At 48.8% G+C, this 16,004-nt stretch overlaps 1 protein-coding gene across 1 annotated transcript in view; it reads left to right on the top strand.

Moving 5' to 3' along the window:
* The first annotated feature begins 5,623 nt into the window (after positions 1 to 5,623).
* ATP11C (ATPase phospholipid transporting 11C) overlaps positions 5,624 to 16,004 on the top strand; it is a 61,110-nt gene continuing 50,729 nt past the window's right edge. The window contains exon 1 of the mRNA XM_054388574.1: positions 5,624 to 5,684. Coding sequence (XP_054244549.1) covers positions 5,624 to 5,684 — 61 coding nt within the window. The remainder of the gene's footprint in view (positions 5,685 to 16,004) is intronic.

Consider the following 16,004-nt stretch of genomic DNA (forward strand, 5'->3'; position numbering starts at 1 on the left):
GGTGGTAGTTCTCTTTCATAAATTATCACTCTGTAGGTTGCTGCGTATTTGAATAGGTCATTTCAGACTATAAGGGGAAAGTACCTCATGAGAAAGACTATCAGTGTACTAATTAGAAGGGCTCTTGCTACAGAATATCACTGGCTTGTGGGATCAAGAGCCAATTTATTAACCAAGAGTTTGGATCTTAAAGTCTTCTGCAGCAATCTGAGCTCAGGCCTCATCTGAGGGAGAACTTTCACCTTATTAAACTGCTTTCATATCCCAGTGCAGCTGAGTTTAGCAAGATTCTAGCCCAGACCCCTGACCTGGGATGTAAATCTTTTTCTTGCTTCCAAGCTGTGCTCTGCATTAGACTTTACAACTCATCTTTCAGGCATAGTGCAGCTGCAGGAAGAGGTCTGGGGGAGGGTGGGGGTGTGTGTGATTTTATAGGTCTTTGGTTGATTGTTTGTTTGGGCTTGTTTGGGTGGGGGTTTTTTGTTTGTTTGTTTTCTGGGCTCGTGTTGATAGATTGCAAGGTACAAATGCTGCACAGGTTTGCAGCTACCATCGTTAGAATCCTGTGCCCTGTTCCAGCTGCTTGTGGAGTGACAAGTTGATTTAAAATGGACTTGGGATGGAGGAAAGCATGTGCAGATCCCCTTCCTTGATGGACACTGCAGTGTGGATGCTGCTGAGTCAACTCCATAGTGCTCAGTGCATACTCTGAATTTGCCTCTTCCTTCCTTTTTTCCAGGAAAGCTCTGGAAAGCCCAGAGCACTCCCTGAGGTCTGTGCTGAAGGTTGTGACTTCCCAGAGGAAGTCATAAGTTTGAAGGAAATGGTTTTGGCACAGGCTGTGACGAGAGAGTTTTGAATCTGGCACAGTGTGGTGCTCTCCACTGGTGCTTGTCATGCTGAGCTGATCCAGGGGGAGGAGATTGGATGTGCAAGCTCTGAGGGGAGCACTGAAGCATGTCTCCATGTAAATCCCTCTGCAGACAGTTATGAGCTTCTGTCTCTTGTGTGTGTTTTGCAAGTATGCTGCAATCCCTCCTTGTAAGACCCTTGACATCATTCTCTCTGGGTCATCCTGGCTGAGAGCTGCTTTTTGCAGGCACATGGGTGTTAGAAGAGCATGCAGCCTACTTATTGCAATCCTGAGAGCAATGAAGAATATCCAGAAGTGTCAGCAGCTGGGAGCCATAGGTAAGACTCTCAGATGCAGTGTTTGTGCAGCTTTGGCTGCTTTCAGGAAGCAAACTCCTGGTCTTATGCCTGTTGGCCAGCCCGTGCAGCCAGGGTAAGCAAGGTGGGTTTGAAAGTCTCACATGTGAACAGAGAGTGATTCTGCCTAGGATCTGCTGTCAGATCTTCTAATTTCTTGGGAAGCAACAGCTGTCACTGAAACAATGAAAGATCTACAAGAGGAGGGGAAAAAAAAAAGGTATTGTGTGTTCCTCCTTGACATCCCCCCCCCCAAGGAAGATAAAGAAGGGCTCCCAGCACGTGTTCATGTACCTGTGGGTAAAGACAGAGCCCTGCCAGTCTCTGCTGGGACTGCAGCAGCCCTGAACATGACTACAGACTTTCCTAGATGGAGATGGCCCTGAGATGGTCCTCATGAGGAAAGGAAAAAAAAAAAAAAAGCTTTAAAGCAGAGAGCTGTGGCTGTAGTCATGGTCAGCAGCAAATGCACTTTCCCTGATCCTCCTGCCCAATGTGAGCAGGAGCTCCACAAGCAGCAAGTCAATAAGGTGGCTGTGCCCTTAAAATAAATTACCTGCAAATCTAGATAGTTGGATTAACAAGATCTATTTCAAGCCATCACAATATTAAAGAAAAAAGTCTGCAGTTATGTCAAGAGGTGGGTGGGCCTTGCAGAGAAGTAATACATTTACATTGACTTCATACTTCGTTGGATATTACAAAAAAAATAAACCAGCCTGAAGACCTGGCAACTGTATGTTCTTCCGGAGACGGCTCTCATCCTCTCACTTGGCCACACGATGGCAGAAGAAGCAAAGAACAGCGCACAAAAAAGCGTTGGAGGCACAAAAAAACCAAAACCACCTCCAGTGAGGGTTTGCATGTGTCCTAAGCTTAGTGGGGAGACTGGCTCTTGCCTCCTGTTGAGCTACCAGCCGGAGAGTGAGGTTCAAAAGCCTCCCTCGCTGTGAATGTGAAAAAACAAAGGTTACAGGGCATGAATACTATTTTGTGAAAGGGCTTTCTGGACATTCCCAGGTTGTGAATAGTTCACAACAATCTGTTGGGTCACTTCATTCATGTCCTGGTTGGCAGTCTGCTGAGAGCTTGGCTGGTTTACAGTATATTGAGGTTTGGATGCTGGTTGAAGTGGTGATGGCTCTCAGCTGAGCTGTATTGTGTAAAATTCCCCCTGGGACCTGCCCCTCGTGGTCCACTTGCTGTAGGCAGGGCATGCCTGGGTACAGGATGAAGGCCCTTTTGGTGCTGCCTGTGCCATGTGTGTTATTTGCACTGGGGGTGGGGGTTTGTGGCATAAAAATGCATTAAAACCAGATTCCCTTGTAAAAGGCCTTTGAGCTGATAGAGTTGCTACCAGGTCAGCAGCTGAATCATGCAGACTGTTTCAGGGTGTGAAAAAGCTCAGTCAGGGTTGTTTTGCTTCCTCTATGGGGATGGTTTTGGCTGAGATAGGGATTTTTCTGATCTGATGCCACTGCATCAGCAGCCAGAGTGGGGTGGAATGACAGCTGCCTTGATTTCTCCAGTGAAATCTTGCCTTTGCAGGGTCTTTAGGGAGAGGACTGGATTTCAACAGTCTGGTTTGTGACAGGAGACCATGGTTCTGCTCTGACTGAGTATGGGAAGCCAAGTCCTTGCCTGTACCTGCTTCCTACTTGTGCTGACTTGCTTGGACTTGATTCATCTGGAAACTACCTGGAGAAGTCTCTCTCCAACACCTTAGCCACAATCACTGATGGCAATATATTAAAGATCAGTGCTGATCTAATGCTTCATTCAATATCACAGTTTGTCTTGCCTTTTAGTTCTAAGGCCAAAGAACTTTTAAAAACTGAAACCAGTTGCATCTCAAATTAAACTGGAGAGGGGCTGTGATCCGTACAGCATGAAAAATATAGCTGGTGAGACCAACTTCCTTTCTTACCAGTTAATGCAGGTGAAAGATGAGGACTATCAATAGCTGTGGCAATTAATGATGGAAGAGAAGAATACAGTGCTGCTTTTTTTTTTTTTTTTCTTTTTCTTCCTGCTGGGACAGGTCAGTCAGGCCACCTTGACTTTCAGAAACACACAGGTGCCTGACCCTGAAGCTTTGTGGTTCCCTGGGCATCACTTCATCACCTATGACAGGACACTGAAGCAGGAAAGATGTCTGCAAACAGCAACTCTTCTAGCCAACACAAACAGGCCAGAAAGACATCAGACCAGTATCCAAAGAGCAGTGTGAAAGCTGAATACAGCATGGATCCAAGTTTAATTCTGTTTAGTTGGGGAGGGAAGTCTAGAGCAAAACTGGTTAGGCATTGTAGTAACATTATACAATTTCCATTCATTATTATAAATGTTTCAATCTGCCTAGCATTGTTCCCTGGTTTCCTCTGTTGTGGTTAGGCTTTTGTGTGGAAATGTAACAGCACAGCTGCATGGAGGGTAGTGGGAAGGTTGCACTTAGGATTCAGATGAGTGCTGGCCGTCCCTTGGAAATGCTGCCTTGCTCAGTGGGGATGTGGGAGCTGTCAACAGCTCCCCTACTGCTGCCCTGGGATAACTAGGGTTAAAAATACCCTTCTGAGTAGGCTCCTGTTTGTCCAACACCTGACTGCTATTTTTGTGTTACCCAGGGCAGGCTTTCTGTGTGAGCTTAGATATATCACACTGTGTAAAACTGTCAGACAGTTGGTGCTTAAGCAGAGCAAATGTGACTGGTTTTAGCCTTAGTAAAATCAATATGATACTATTCTTGCTTTCAAAATGTCAAGTGAAATATCTCTGTGTGTTTTCCAGGTCTCTAGAAGCCCACAGCTGTTCCCTGAGCCCAGTCATGATACAACAAGGTGAGTTTTGCTCAGCTTCCATGGAGAAGCCTACTTCAAAATAGGAGCAATGCAGTATGCCAAAATGACAGCAACTTCTGGGCATCATGATGGAGCAATCCACCTACTCCTGGAGGTCCTCAGGGCTTCTGGCAAGGGACAGCACCAGGAAAACTCCCTGCCATGTGCTTTGCATTGGATAATACCAATGTCAAAAACACAACAGGAAAATGTAGATTTTTGTTAGGTTACATCTTGTCTTTCTCAATTTTGGTGGTTCATGTGGAAACAAATATTCTCATGCCCTGTGCCTGCTGGACTGGGGAGATATTCCCTTGAGAAAGCCCTTGCAGATGATTCTTGTTCCCACTCAGACCTGGAGGAAGAGCATGGTGGTTGGGTTATGTGCGGCTGAAAAGCTGGAGGCACCAGGGAGGGCTGGGCAGTTCTGGGCCCAGGGACTGGAAAACTGCTCCAGGGAATAGGCTGGCAAGGTCAGCCCCCCTAAACTGACTGAGGGTTGTTGTCTTGGAGCATGCACTGGCAACAGCTTGCAGTGAGGAAAAATGCTGAGGGACTCTCGACACCTTCCACAGAAAGTCAAGACTTGAGGAAGGTGGTCCAAGGATTGGCTATGGTATTTGCTTGAGCATGAAGGGTCTAGAGCACAGGTCTTATGAGGAGTGGCTGAGGGAACTGGGGCTGTTCAGCCCAGAAAAGAGGACGCTGAAGGGAAACCACCTTCCTGTAAGGTGGTTGGAGACAGGTGGGGGCTGGTGTTTTCTCCAAGGAAGCAGTGACAAGAGGAAACAACTTCAGCTTCCGCCAATGGAGGTTTAGGTTGGATATGAGGAACAGTTTCTTCCCCAGATGAGTTGTCAAGCCCTGGGACAGGCTGCCCAGGGCAGTGGTGGAGTCCTGATCCCTGGAGGGGTTTTTAAGCTGTGTAGATGTGGTGCTGAGGGATGGGGTTTAGTGGTGAGCTGGCTGTGCTGGGTTAATGGTTGGACTCGGGTCTCCTAAAGGTCTGTTCCAACCCAAGTGGTCCTATGGTTCTATCGGGGCAGTGAGTGGCCTTATGTGCCAGAGGATTGCTAGGCAGGCTGTGACCCCGCGGGCAGGGGACCTGCCTTAGGGACAAAACTGCACTTGGTGTTTAACCACAGCTCCAGCAACCGGCTCAGAGGTGGACAGAAGGTGTCCTATCCAGACTCTAGGGGCTGCAGCCCTTTCCCTCCATCAGCTCAGTCACGTTCACGCCATGCACCGGGCCAGCCCCAGACCATCGAGTGCTCCTGATCCACAAAGCTTGTCCCCGGGGCCGCTCCTCCTCCGCTTTCCCGGCCCGCCATGCTTCGGCAGGCCGCTGCGGTGGGCTGTCCCCCCGAGCCGGTGGGCTGTCCCCGGGAGCCGCACTACAGCTCCCAGGCTGCTCCGGGGCGGGCGGTTCCCGTCTGCTGGGCGGCGGGACAAAAGCGGGGGCGCGGGGGAAGTGCCGCCAGCCGAGCGGAGCGCGGCCGTGCCGTGCCGGGCCCCGCAGCGGCATGGTGCGCGGCCGGCGGCGCGGCCCGCGGGCAGCCTAGGAGCCGAGCCGGGCGATGCGGGGCCGGGCCGGGTGCCGCCGCCTCCGCGATGCTCCGCCGCAGCCTCAGTCGCCTGGTGAGTGCGGGGTCGGGGCGCGGGTGTGTACAGGGAAAAGTCCATTAATGTGATTGTTAATTGCCTTGTATCGGGCTTGGTTTCGCGGAGGGGGGGTGGGTGGACGCGGCGCTCCCGGGCCGCTCCCGCCAGAGCTGCAGCTGCAGCTCCCTCCCTTGCGAAACCTCCCGGCTAGGGCCCTGCCCGCGCTGCGGCTCTTCGCCACAAGTTGCTTTTGCTGCGAGAGTCCAAATCTTTCTGGGTTTTTCTTTCCTTTTATTTTTTTTATTTTCTTTTTTTGTTTGTTTGTTTGGGTTTTTGTTGTTGTTGTTGTTTTGGTTTTTTACCTGCCCTCCCCCCCAAAAAAAACCCCAAAGCTCAGCAGCCCCCCAGACCTAGAGGAGGGCACTTCCCAGTCCCTGGCAGCATGCACCCAACATCGCCTGGCTCTAGGCCGGGCGAGGTGCGGGGTCGCGCTCAGGGTGCTGCTGCTCCGCCGCTTCTCCACCCGCTTCGTCTCCCCAAACACGTTCAAAACCCTCCGGGTGCCACATAAGCTACTTGGGAGATTTCTCCGTGACCTCATTGCTTGGCCTGAACTCTGTAATTACTCATTTTTTCCCCTGCCCCGGCAAGTTCGTGGTAAAAAGCAGCGTTTTAACACCCTTCGGGAGCTCCTGTGTCTTTAGCAGAGCCGTTTCTTGCGCAGTGCGTAGGTAACAAAGTTCCTAGAGTTGGAGCATCAGGCAGATGCTGTGGGTACAGCATTTACACCCTTGGAGGCTCACCAGCTGCTTCCCGAGGCACCGTGCACCTCTTAGCACCTACTTACCTCCCAGTTACTGGGTTTTGCCTTCTGCTGGCCTATGCTGGGGGATGTATTTTCACATTCGCTTCTGGTTTTGAGCATTCTATTTGTGCTGGATCTTCAGGCGTCCAGCACAAAGGGACTCTAACCTTTTTAAGTCTGGAGGTAGCTCTGCAGAAGTTCTAAGGGGAAAGAAAACGGATAATTTCCCCATTTGTAGGTTGTATTTCTGTTGCAGGCTTTAGGTTAGCCCTGTAGAGTACACACCTACTGTAACTATTGTTTTGCAGCCCCAGGGAAAATGCATCAAATCTAGTCTCAGTGCACTGAGTTTTTTAATTGATGACTTTGAATTTAACTCTGTCTTGTGCTATGTGCTTCCTACCCTGCCCTGACTCAAGACTTTTTCTAAGTTGCGTCAGGAGGCATTTAGGGTACAGAGCATCTATCCTGTGTTCAGTTACAAGTGTTCTCAAATAGGCTGCCTCCTGTCAGCAGGTACCCACAGAGGTGCCAGCTCTCTCTCCCCTCACAGTCCTTCTGCACGGGGAGGGGATGTGCACTGCTGCTGGGGCGTGGTGTCCACCAGAGTGAAAAGAAACAATCCTGTGCATTGAACCCAGGTATTTCACAGAATGGTGGTGTTTGGATGGGACCTCTGAAGATCATCTAGTCCAACCTCACTGCTAGAGCAGGATCATCTAGAGTCAACCACTCAGGGACACATTCAGGTGAATTTGGAATGCCTCCAGAGATGAAGACTCCCCAGACTCTCTGGGTAGCCTGTTCTGGTGCCCTCAAAGTGAAGAGTATTTTCCTTATGTTTATGTCAAACCTCCTGCGTTCCGATTTGTGACAATTTCTAACTGCTTTGTTTTAGGCCAAACTGCTGCAGCATGTTTGGAAGGTTAGAGGTAGTTTTCTGGTTAGAGGAACAACTTTGCTTAAGGCTCAGGGCATCTACAGTGTTGTTGAGGGGTTTTAGACATTTTTCCACCTACTGGCTTTGTAAGTGGTGTTTGAGGAGCAACGAGCTGCTTGCTACCAAGCTGCTGCAGGTGGTGTGGGTCCCTCAGCCTTGGCAGATGGCAGCACCCACTGTACTGCTGCATCTCTGTCCTATCCCCAGCTCTGTGGGTCTCCCAGGAGGTTTGGGTCAATCCTCACTCCTGCTCTATGGGAGGAGAGAACAGCCCATGCTGATTTCCACGGAGGTATTCCCAATATGCCACCCTGCTGTTGGTCCATAGGAATGGCACGGGGCTTGTCTTGTGGCAATGGCATTGCAGAAAATTCACTGCAGTTATTAAAGGCTGTAGATTATCTGACACTTAAGGTCCCATAGGGCTGCTCAGACGTCACCTCTCCACTGCATGGTCTCTGCCAGAGGCTCATAGATACCAGCAGATATTAAAAGTCCTGTTTATAGGTGTACTTCACAGCTTATGCATGATGAGTGTGCCTTGCCCTATCAACATGACTACATGGCTCTGTTTCCCCCTTCCATAAACTTTTATCCTGGATAGGGTACAAAACAGGATGGTAGAAAGAGCAAGAAGAGCAGGGTGATGCATGTGGGCCTGCTTTGCTACTCTGGGGTACAGACCAACACTCTGCAGAAAAAAAAAAAAAGAGGATTCTGAGCTTCAGTTTACACCCACAGGGTGATGCATGAGGATTCTGAGTTTCAGTTTACTTCTCTGAAATCATCCCTGCCAAAAGAAGAGGAGCTGAGATCGTTGTAGGGAGGCAAGATTGAATTGCCACAGTTAATCCACTTGCAGGACATACTGTCAATTTGAAATATAACTTTAATTCTTTTTTGGAAATAGATTCTGGCATTGGAGCCTTTATTTTTAGTCTGGATGCTGCTTGTACAGCTGTTGTGGAGGGGATGCAGGAGTAGAGCAGGGAAGTGTGTCAGTGATCAGGGGGGGGTTTGGGTCTGTCTCCTTGTGCTGGGCTTCTTGCAGGAATGAAGCAAGTGCTGCTCGCTTCCAGACTTGCTTGCAGACACCTGGGAAGTGCTTCTCCTTGTGTGAAGCATTAGAGATAATGTGCATTTTTTCCCAGAATTACTTTTCCTGGGTTCATCCAAAGCATGGAGACTGCTGTGCCTCCAGGCCACAGCTGCACCTCACAGCTCTGCTGATGCTGCTAGGCTACTGCTGATCCAGACTGGTGTAGGAATGGAGAAATACAGAAAGAGAAGCTGCTGGTTTCAGTTATTTTCCCCCCATATTTGCTTTTATTTAAGCCCATCCTGGAAGTGAGCCCCAGGGGGTGTTGCTCTGCTCTTGGTGCAGAAGGGATGAGGTGGAGGGTGTAGGGGAAGCACCCTGAGGTGCACACCTTCCTCTCAGGGTGCCCACTTCTTGCTTGTGATGATGTTCCCACCTGGGCCTCTTGGCTTTGTGGTTAGTAGGGGTCCTTGCTCTGGCATTTTTCTTGTTGAAAGCCCAGGATAAGTAAGAAAATAACAATTGGTCTGTAACTGAGAGTGAAAGTCTTTGGTTTGTGTTTGTGCTATGTCTAACAACAGGACCTTAGTTGTGTTACTCCCTTTTAATTAAATACTTTGGGGCCTGATCCTCTTTGCAGCCTGTGCCCTGGTAAATCCCTGGTGTTTAGCGAGTCCTGGGCTGATCCTGAGCTGCTGGCTCCCGAGAACATTGCTTGACGTTGGAGGAAAGAAGATACCTCTTAGATGAGTGTGCAGGACTTGTCCCTGGGCTGGACCTGCGTTGTGACTTGGTGCCTTTGCCTTGCAGGCTGCTGCTGATGTTCTTTTGCTGGTCGTCTCCTGAGGGCTCCATCTGGCCTGACTGCCAGCAATGGGGGGTAGCCCCTTTGGCATTCACTCTCTCCTAGGACTTGTCCCTTGGTGTCCCTGCTGGAACACCTTGGGCTTACCCACTTCACAGTCCTGGGGGAAGGTAAGGAAAGAGAAGAGGGTTTGTTTTGTGCAGCCCTAAACCAGCTGCTGCTCTGAATTTACGTGGTGGTGCTGCTTTCTCATGGAGCTTTTCTATTTGAGGCTCATTTTTATTTATTTTTTTTAAGGGCATGCAAAGTACCAGGCAGGGTTGCAGCAGGACAGGCACTTGAAGTAAAGCTTTAATGTCACATGGAACTTGTCACCTCTGTGGGGGGCTGCCCCAGCCAGTTCCCCAGGCACTGCTTCACCTCTTGACTTTGCATCCCCTGGCTGTGCCTGCTGTGCTGCTGATGTTCTCGAAACAGCAGGGAAGGGTTTCTCTCACTGAAGTGCTTGCAAGTGTCACAAGTTTCCTTACTCTTCCCAAAGCAGTGAGGGGGATTGGTCCTGTCTCTGGGGGTGAGGACTCACCTGCATACAAAGCAGTGCCTGGTGTGAGATTTTGCTCTCTGCTTTAGTTTTTCAAAGCCCCTTTAGATTTTTTTTTTTTTTTTCCCAAAGGTCATCTGACCGTAAGTGCCCTCCAGCTCCACACACTGCAGGAGGGAAAGCTGGTGCTGCCAATGGAAGGAAGTTTGGGTCTAGCTGCCCCACCACAGGCAGAGGCATCAGTAGGACTGGCATGTGGTGATTTGCCTCCTTGTGTCCCCAAAGCCCTGCCTGGGGAGGAAGAGAGGCAGGAGGAAGGCCTCAGAGAAGGCGTGTGTTGACTCAAGAGCATGTGTGGAGGTTGGGGAAGTGATTCAAGCCTCAGAAGGAGCAGAGCAGATGGTGATGCTGAACCCTGTGGGGCAGGTCCTACTTAGTACACTGCAGGAAAATACCTCTATTGAGACCTATTCACATGGCAGAAAAAGAGAAACGGCCCAAAGTCACTTTCCAGAAGGGAAATAAATTCCCTGTTGGCAATGGGAAGTAGGCAAGGAGGAGGGGCAGAGGTTGGTGGGAATTGTCTCTGAGGTGCCTGGGAGCTGCACATTACTGGCTGCCACCCACTTGAACCCTGCCCAGCTCCTGGTGGGGGAAAGCTGGAGTATGTCTTGTGGGAGATGTCTGAGTCTGGAGTGAGGGACGCTGATTTACGCTCCCGTCTTTAGTTTTCACAGCAAATGTGTAGCGGAGTCTATTTTGGGACGCGGAGCACATCTGCGACTCTTTCACACTTGCTTTTCTGTCTTTTTTTTTGGTGAGCGTGAACCAAACATTACAGTGTGTGACTGCAGTTTCTATTCTAATAAAGAAGAGCATAGGTAGGAGTTGGAAGCCTTGAGAATTGCACTTTTTTTTTTTTTTCCCCCCTCCTAGTCCAGCCGCGTTCACACCTGGAGGGTGAGGTTGCGTGTCGAATACCTCACGCCTGACTGCCAACTTCTGCTAGTAGCATTTTGCTTTCATTAAACATGACAGAAACCTGCATGCAGCAAAGAGTGGAGCAGTGGCAGTTCTGCTTGGAGAAATCCCACACTTCAAAAGAGTGTGGATTTTAATGAAGTGGCTTGAATTTTTCATGACCGTTGCTGGAGTTTGTTTTGTAACTGAACGTGAGAGCAGAGTTCTGTGTGCTCAGAGCCAGTTCCCCTATAGCAGCCACAGGGCACCCTATGACTGACCACAGAGAAGACAACAGAGGCTCAAATTGGGAACCTGGAGCTGCAAAAGAGGCTTCCTGAGGGGCTGCAGACTTGGTGATGCTCCTACCCTGGAAAATGGGGACAGAGGACTTTCTCAAGTTCCTTTAACTGTTTAACATTTCAAAGCAACCTCCTAACCATAGCCTTACTCCCAGGAATAGCTCAACCATTTGGCTAAAAATAAATAAAAATCAAACAAAAATCAGCCAAGCAGCTGCATGGAAAAATATTCATGCATGCAGTGTGAGTTTGGAGAGGTCAGAAATGGCTGTAAGGAGGGATTGGAAAGCATTGGTCAAACATTAATGATACATGGTGCTGCCAGTTAAACCTGTGGCAGACAGAAACTTCTCTGTGGAGTGTAACAAGTGTTTGGAGGCTGTGTTTTATTCTTAACTCAAACCCGTTTTTGTCTGCAGTTGGTATTTTGCTTGGAATAATAATGATTGTCTGGGATGTGTGGGGAAGATGTGGAGCTGAGTTGCAGCTGAAGGCATGGTGCTTTGCTTTTAACAATAAAAATTGTAAAAGCAAACAAGCTGTCTATTAATAGTAGGCTTTTCAGCCTTGCTTTAATTTCATCCTGTTACCCTTGGTTTATGCACTTCCTTTCCCATTAAAACTGCTGTTTTCTGGCTGTGACCGTTGATGTGGGTAGATTTAGACTAGATATTAGAAAAATTCTTTACAGTGAGAGTGATGAGACACTGGAACAGGAAGGTTGTGGATACCCCTTCCCTGGAGGTGTTTAAGGCCAGGTTGGACAGGCTCTTGAGCAACCTGATCCAGTGGAAGGTGTCCCTGCCCATGAGCTAAAGGGTTGGAAGTAGGTAATCTTTAAGGTGCCTTGCAACTCAAATTATCCTATGAATTTATCTATGTCACCTCTAGTGGAGACATTTTTTTTTTTAACTGCTAGTTAAAAGCAAAGCTGGTGGAGAACATTACTGGAGTCTATCAGCCAGAAGAAACCTTCACACCCAAACTGGTTCTTGTTCAGCCAGTGATGATGTTTCTAGCCATGCAGGTTGTGTCCCTGTGAGCGTCTGCCTCCTGCAGTACCCATGCTTGTATCTTAACTGCATCAGAAAAAACAGCCTTTGGCTGCCAATTCCTCAAGGTGTGGGACTCCTCTTGGGGGGACCTTAACCTGCTGTCCTTGCTGAGAAAATGTGGGGTGGGCAAGCGGGAGGACACCCCTTGTGATACCTGCAACTGAGACCTGCCCGCTGGAGGAGCTGGCATCTCCATGGCAGTGGTAAGGGAGTCACTGAGCTGCCTCCTGGGTGTCTGGGAAGGCTGAGTTTTCCAAGCAGCTTGAACATGGGATGGCTGGGTGCACTGCTAAGCCATTTGCTTTGCCCTGAAAATGTTTGCTCACGGGACTTTTTGAGGGAGTTTCCTGTATTTAGTTGTGTGTAGGAAGCAGGCAGGGCAGAGGTTTTGCTGCTCAGCTGGTCACTTTGGTGGCCTTCTGCCCAAAAGTGCCCCCAGGTTCCCCACTAAGCTCTGCCTGGGGGAGCAAGTTAGGTTAAGGTGGGGAGCTCTTGCCCTGGATAGGCTATCCCAAGGTGATCTCAGAAAATGCTTTACTTATAGTTTGTGGTTTTTGTTTTTTTGTTTTTTTTAAATCTGCCTCTCATGGCTCATCTCAGAAATATTTCTGTATTTGCTGAGGTCTGCTGTTGGGAAGGATGGGCTGGTGTTTGCTGAGCAGGTTTTGCCAGTGTTGTATGCAGGGTGTTGTGGACTTGACACCTGCCTGTGCTCTCCCCAGCACCCAGACCTAGGCTTTGAGCTTTGCAGGTGTTGCCTAAACTGCACAGGAGCTGTAGAACCCTGCTCTCATGTCCTGCTGCCTCTGACACCACCAGCTCCTTTATCTCTTGCAAGTGGTGTCTGTTTCTTTTCCTTCCTATCCTAACACCAAGCAATATTGAGGTTTGGTCTGTTTCACTCTTTTCCCTCATTCAGCTGGAGATCTGCCGCTTTCTCTCTAACTGGGGGGCACCATGCAGATGCCAGGTTGCAGGCAGAACTGATCCCCCCAGCAACTCAGGGTGCCATGCTGTGGCTATCTGCTGCCTGCTGTTGGTTGAGCAGTGCTGCTGAGGAGCCTCACACTGCTGGGTGGTTGCTGGCAGCCAGTGCTGTGTGAAGGACACGTTGGTGTGGTGTGCTGTGCTCAGACCACTTCTTGCTTTGAGGGACACTGTGCCAGTCACAAAGTGTGTCCTGCTCATTAGAAATGGGTAATGAGGACACTGCTACTCATATTGATGATGATTGTCGGCCATTTCTGTTGTTTGGTTGGGGTTTTGTTATTTCTTTTTATTTTTACTTTAATTATTCCATAATAATCTCTCTCCTGTAGCTTTGCTCTCTGACTCCCTACACCCTTTCTACAGAGCTGGCTCCACAAGCACAAGGCTGCTCCCTGTGTAACCATCACACTGCAGGTTGCTGAATTATTTAGGGTTACCCAACATCCAGCCAGTAAGTTATTCACTAGCATCTGTCTGAAATTGGTTAAGTTTGATTTGTGTAGCTAGAATTTTGCTTTTTGTCTTAAACTCATCTCCAAGACTGGTGCATGGAGCTGTGCATGGACTTGCCACGACCCTTCCATGGCAGCAGAGTGATACCAGTACTGCCTGTATGCTGGAATAAATGGGAGGCTGCTTTAGGCATAGTTTACTAACTTGTAGCCTGGGGAAACTCTGAAACTTTCCTGTTTTAGATGATCTCCTACAGCCCTTGCCCTCACCTGGCTGCTGGGTCAGGAACAGCCTGTTCTGCCTGGAGGCTGCAGCAACTTAAATATATATATATATGCATTAAATATGCATGTATGCAATATGTACACATTAAATATGCATAGCAGCAATATATATACAGGTGCATTTAAAAAAAATTATTTTTGCTTAGAAGATTTCTCAGCCTTTGCCAAAATCCAGGGAGCTACCAGCCAGTGACTGGCACAAAGTCCTGCTGTGATGGCCTCCAAGTGCATTTGGATATGCAGGTAGGACAGTCTGGCTGGATAGGGAGAGGACCTGGCTGGCACAGCAAGAGACTTGCTGGTGGAAGGGCAGCAGTCCTGGGGTGTGCTTTCCCTGCTCTCCCTTGGTTTTGATGCTGTTGTAGGGATGCTCACTGCTGCTGCTCAAAACCAATGCTGTGAGAAAATATTTTTTTTTTTTTTTAGCTCCTTATGCAAACCCTTCCACACATGATCTGCAGTATGGCCATCTCACTTAGAATCAGAGATGTGTGGACTGCAAGACACCTCTCAGATCATCAAATCCAATCATTAACCCAGCACTGGTGCTAGGTCACCACTAAACCTTGTCCCTCAGCACCACATCTACATGGCTTTGAAACCCCTCCAGGGATGGGGACTCCACCACTGCCCTGGGCAGCCTAGGCTAGACCTTGACAACTCTCGGGAAAGAAATTGTTCCTTGTGTCCAACTTAAACCTCCCCTGCTCTTTCCTTTTGTCCTTGTCACTTGTTCCTTGGGAGAAGAGACCAACCCCTACCTATCTCCAACCTCCTTTCAGGGAGTTGTAGAGATCCAGAAGGTCTCCCCTCAGCTTCCTTTTCTCCAGCTTCAGCACCAACAATTCTGATCCAGTTTAAGGGCCAATTTAAATAGGATCACCATCAGCCTGTGCCCAGGGTTCCAGAAATGCTAAGGGCTCTCAAAGCCAGACAAAGCCCCAGTTTCCTTGTTAGTAAGAACCCCTGGCCAAGATCTTAGCTGTAGTGACAGCTCAGGGAGGGGATAGGACTCATTTTTGGGCACTTGTTGCATCTTGCTGACTGTAGTTGCTATTTTCCTCCCCAAAACTTTTGAGTCTTTTTTTTTTTTTTTTTTTTTGAGATAGAATTCCAGTTGAAGCCAGTTTAGGTTAAAAGCATGCCTGCTCTTGACCTCCAGCTGTAACTGATAGTGTTTGTAGTCCTGCTCTCCTTAATGAAAGCTTAATGCACTTATTTTTGATCTGGCTGTTTGTAAAGGGCTTTTTGTTTCCCTCCTGCAGCAGAAGGGAGGGGCGAGCTGTGGTGGTGGGGGGTTCTGCGAGCAAATCTGCCTTAGTTTTGTTAACAGCTTGAAGATTCCTGTTAACCTCCTTCTTGGGCTTGGATGAGTAATGGTTTGCTGAGGGCTTTTTGCTCAGTGAGTTCAGCTGAATTGTGCAGGATCTGTAGGTGGAAGGACCCTTGCTCTGGCCCCAGCCTTGCTTTCGTCGGGTGTATGCTGACAGCTTGGTAACTTCTAGCTGTGTGTTTTCAAAGGGGCAGCAGGCAGCCCTTTTGTCTGGCCTTATCTTAAAGTAAGCTGTACTCCTTAGCAAGATTTTACAAGACTGTTGAGGTGGGAAACAGAGGCAACATTCACTTCATAGCTGTAATTTTGGTTGCGATATCGTGGCGACCGCACTGGTTTGCAAAACAGGGATCCTATTGTTCTTGTGCCATAAGGGAACTAGAAAAGCTGAGTAAGATGTGCAACAAGCAAGACTAGACAATTTGAAGGGTTTCTTTGGTATTGCCATCCAAGATCTTTTCAGCAGTAATAAAAATTAAGTGCTGCTAGGCTGCAGTGACACTGTGCTTGGTCGCCTGGGTCTCAACTGGTTTAAGAGGGGAAAGAAAAAAAAATCTCACTGCTGGGAAGTTAAATGTAGGAGGGAAAAAAATCCCCTCTGTGAGCAGCCCTGCCATCTTTCATTATGATTTCTGTGTAATTCCTGCCCAGTGTTCTCACAAAGCCAGGTGACTGCTGCCTGTAGGGACAAGGGGTGATATGAGGTCCTGGGCACTGCTTGGAGCTGGGGGGGGGGGGGGGTCTCAGACCACACTGAGGGCACCCACTTGTCAGCAGCTTCACTCTTCCAAGGGCTACAAAGCCAAGCTTAAAAGGCAATACTGATTTATTGTTACTATTTTGGCTTGG

Source organism: Indicator indicator, chromosome 17 (genome assembly GCF_027791375.1).
Source record: "Indicator indicator isolate 239-I01 chromosome 17, UM_Iind_1.1, whole genome shotgun sequence".
NCBI classification, from domain to species: domain Eukaryota; kingdom Metazoa; phylum Chordata; class Aves; order Piciformes; family Indicatoridae; genus Indicator; species Indicator indicator.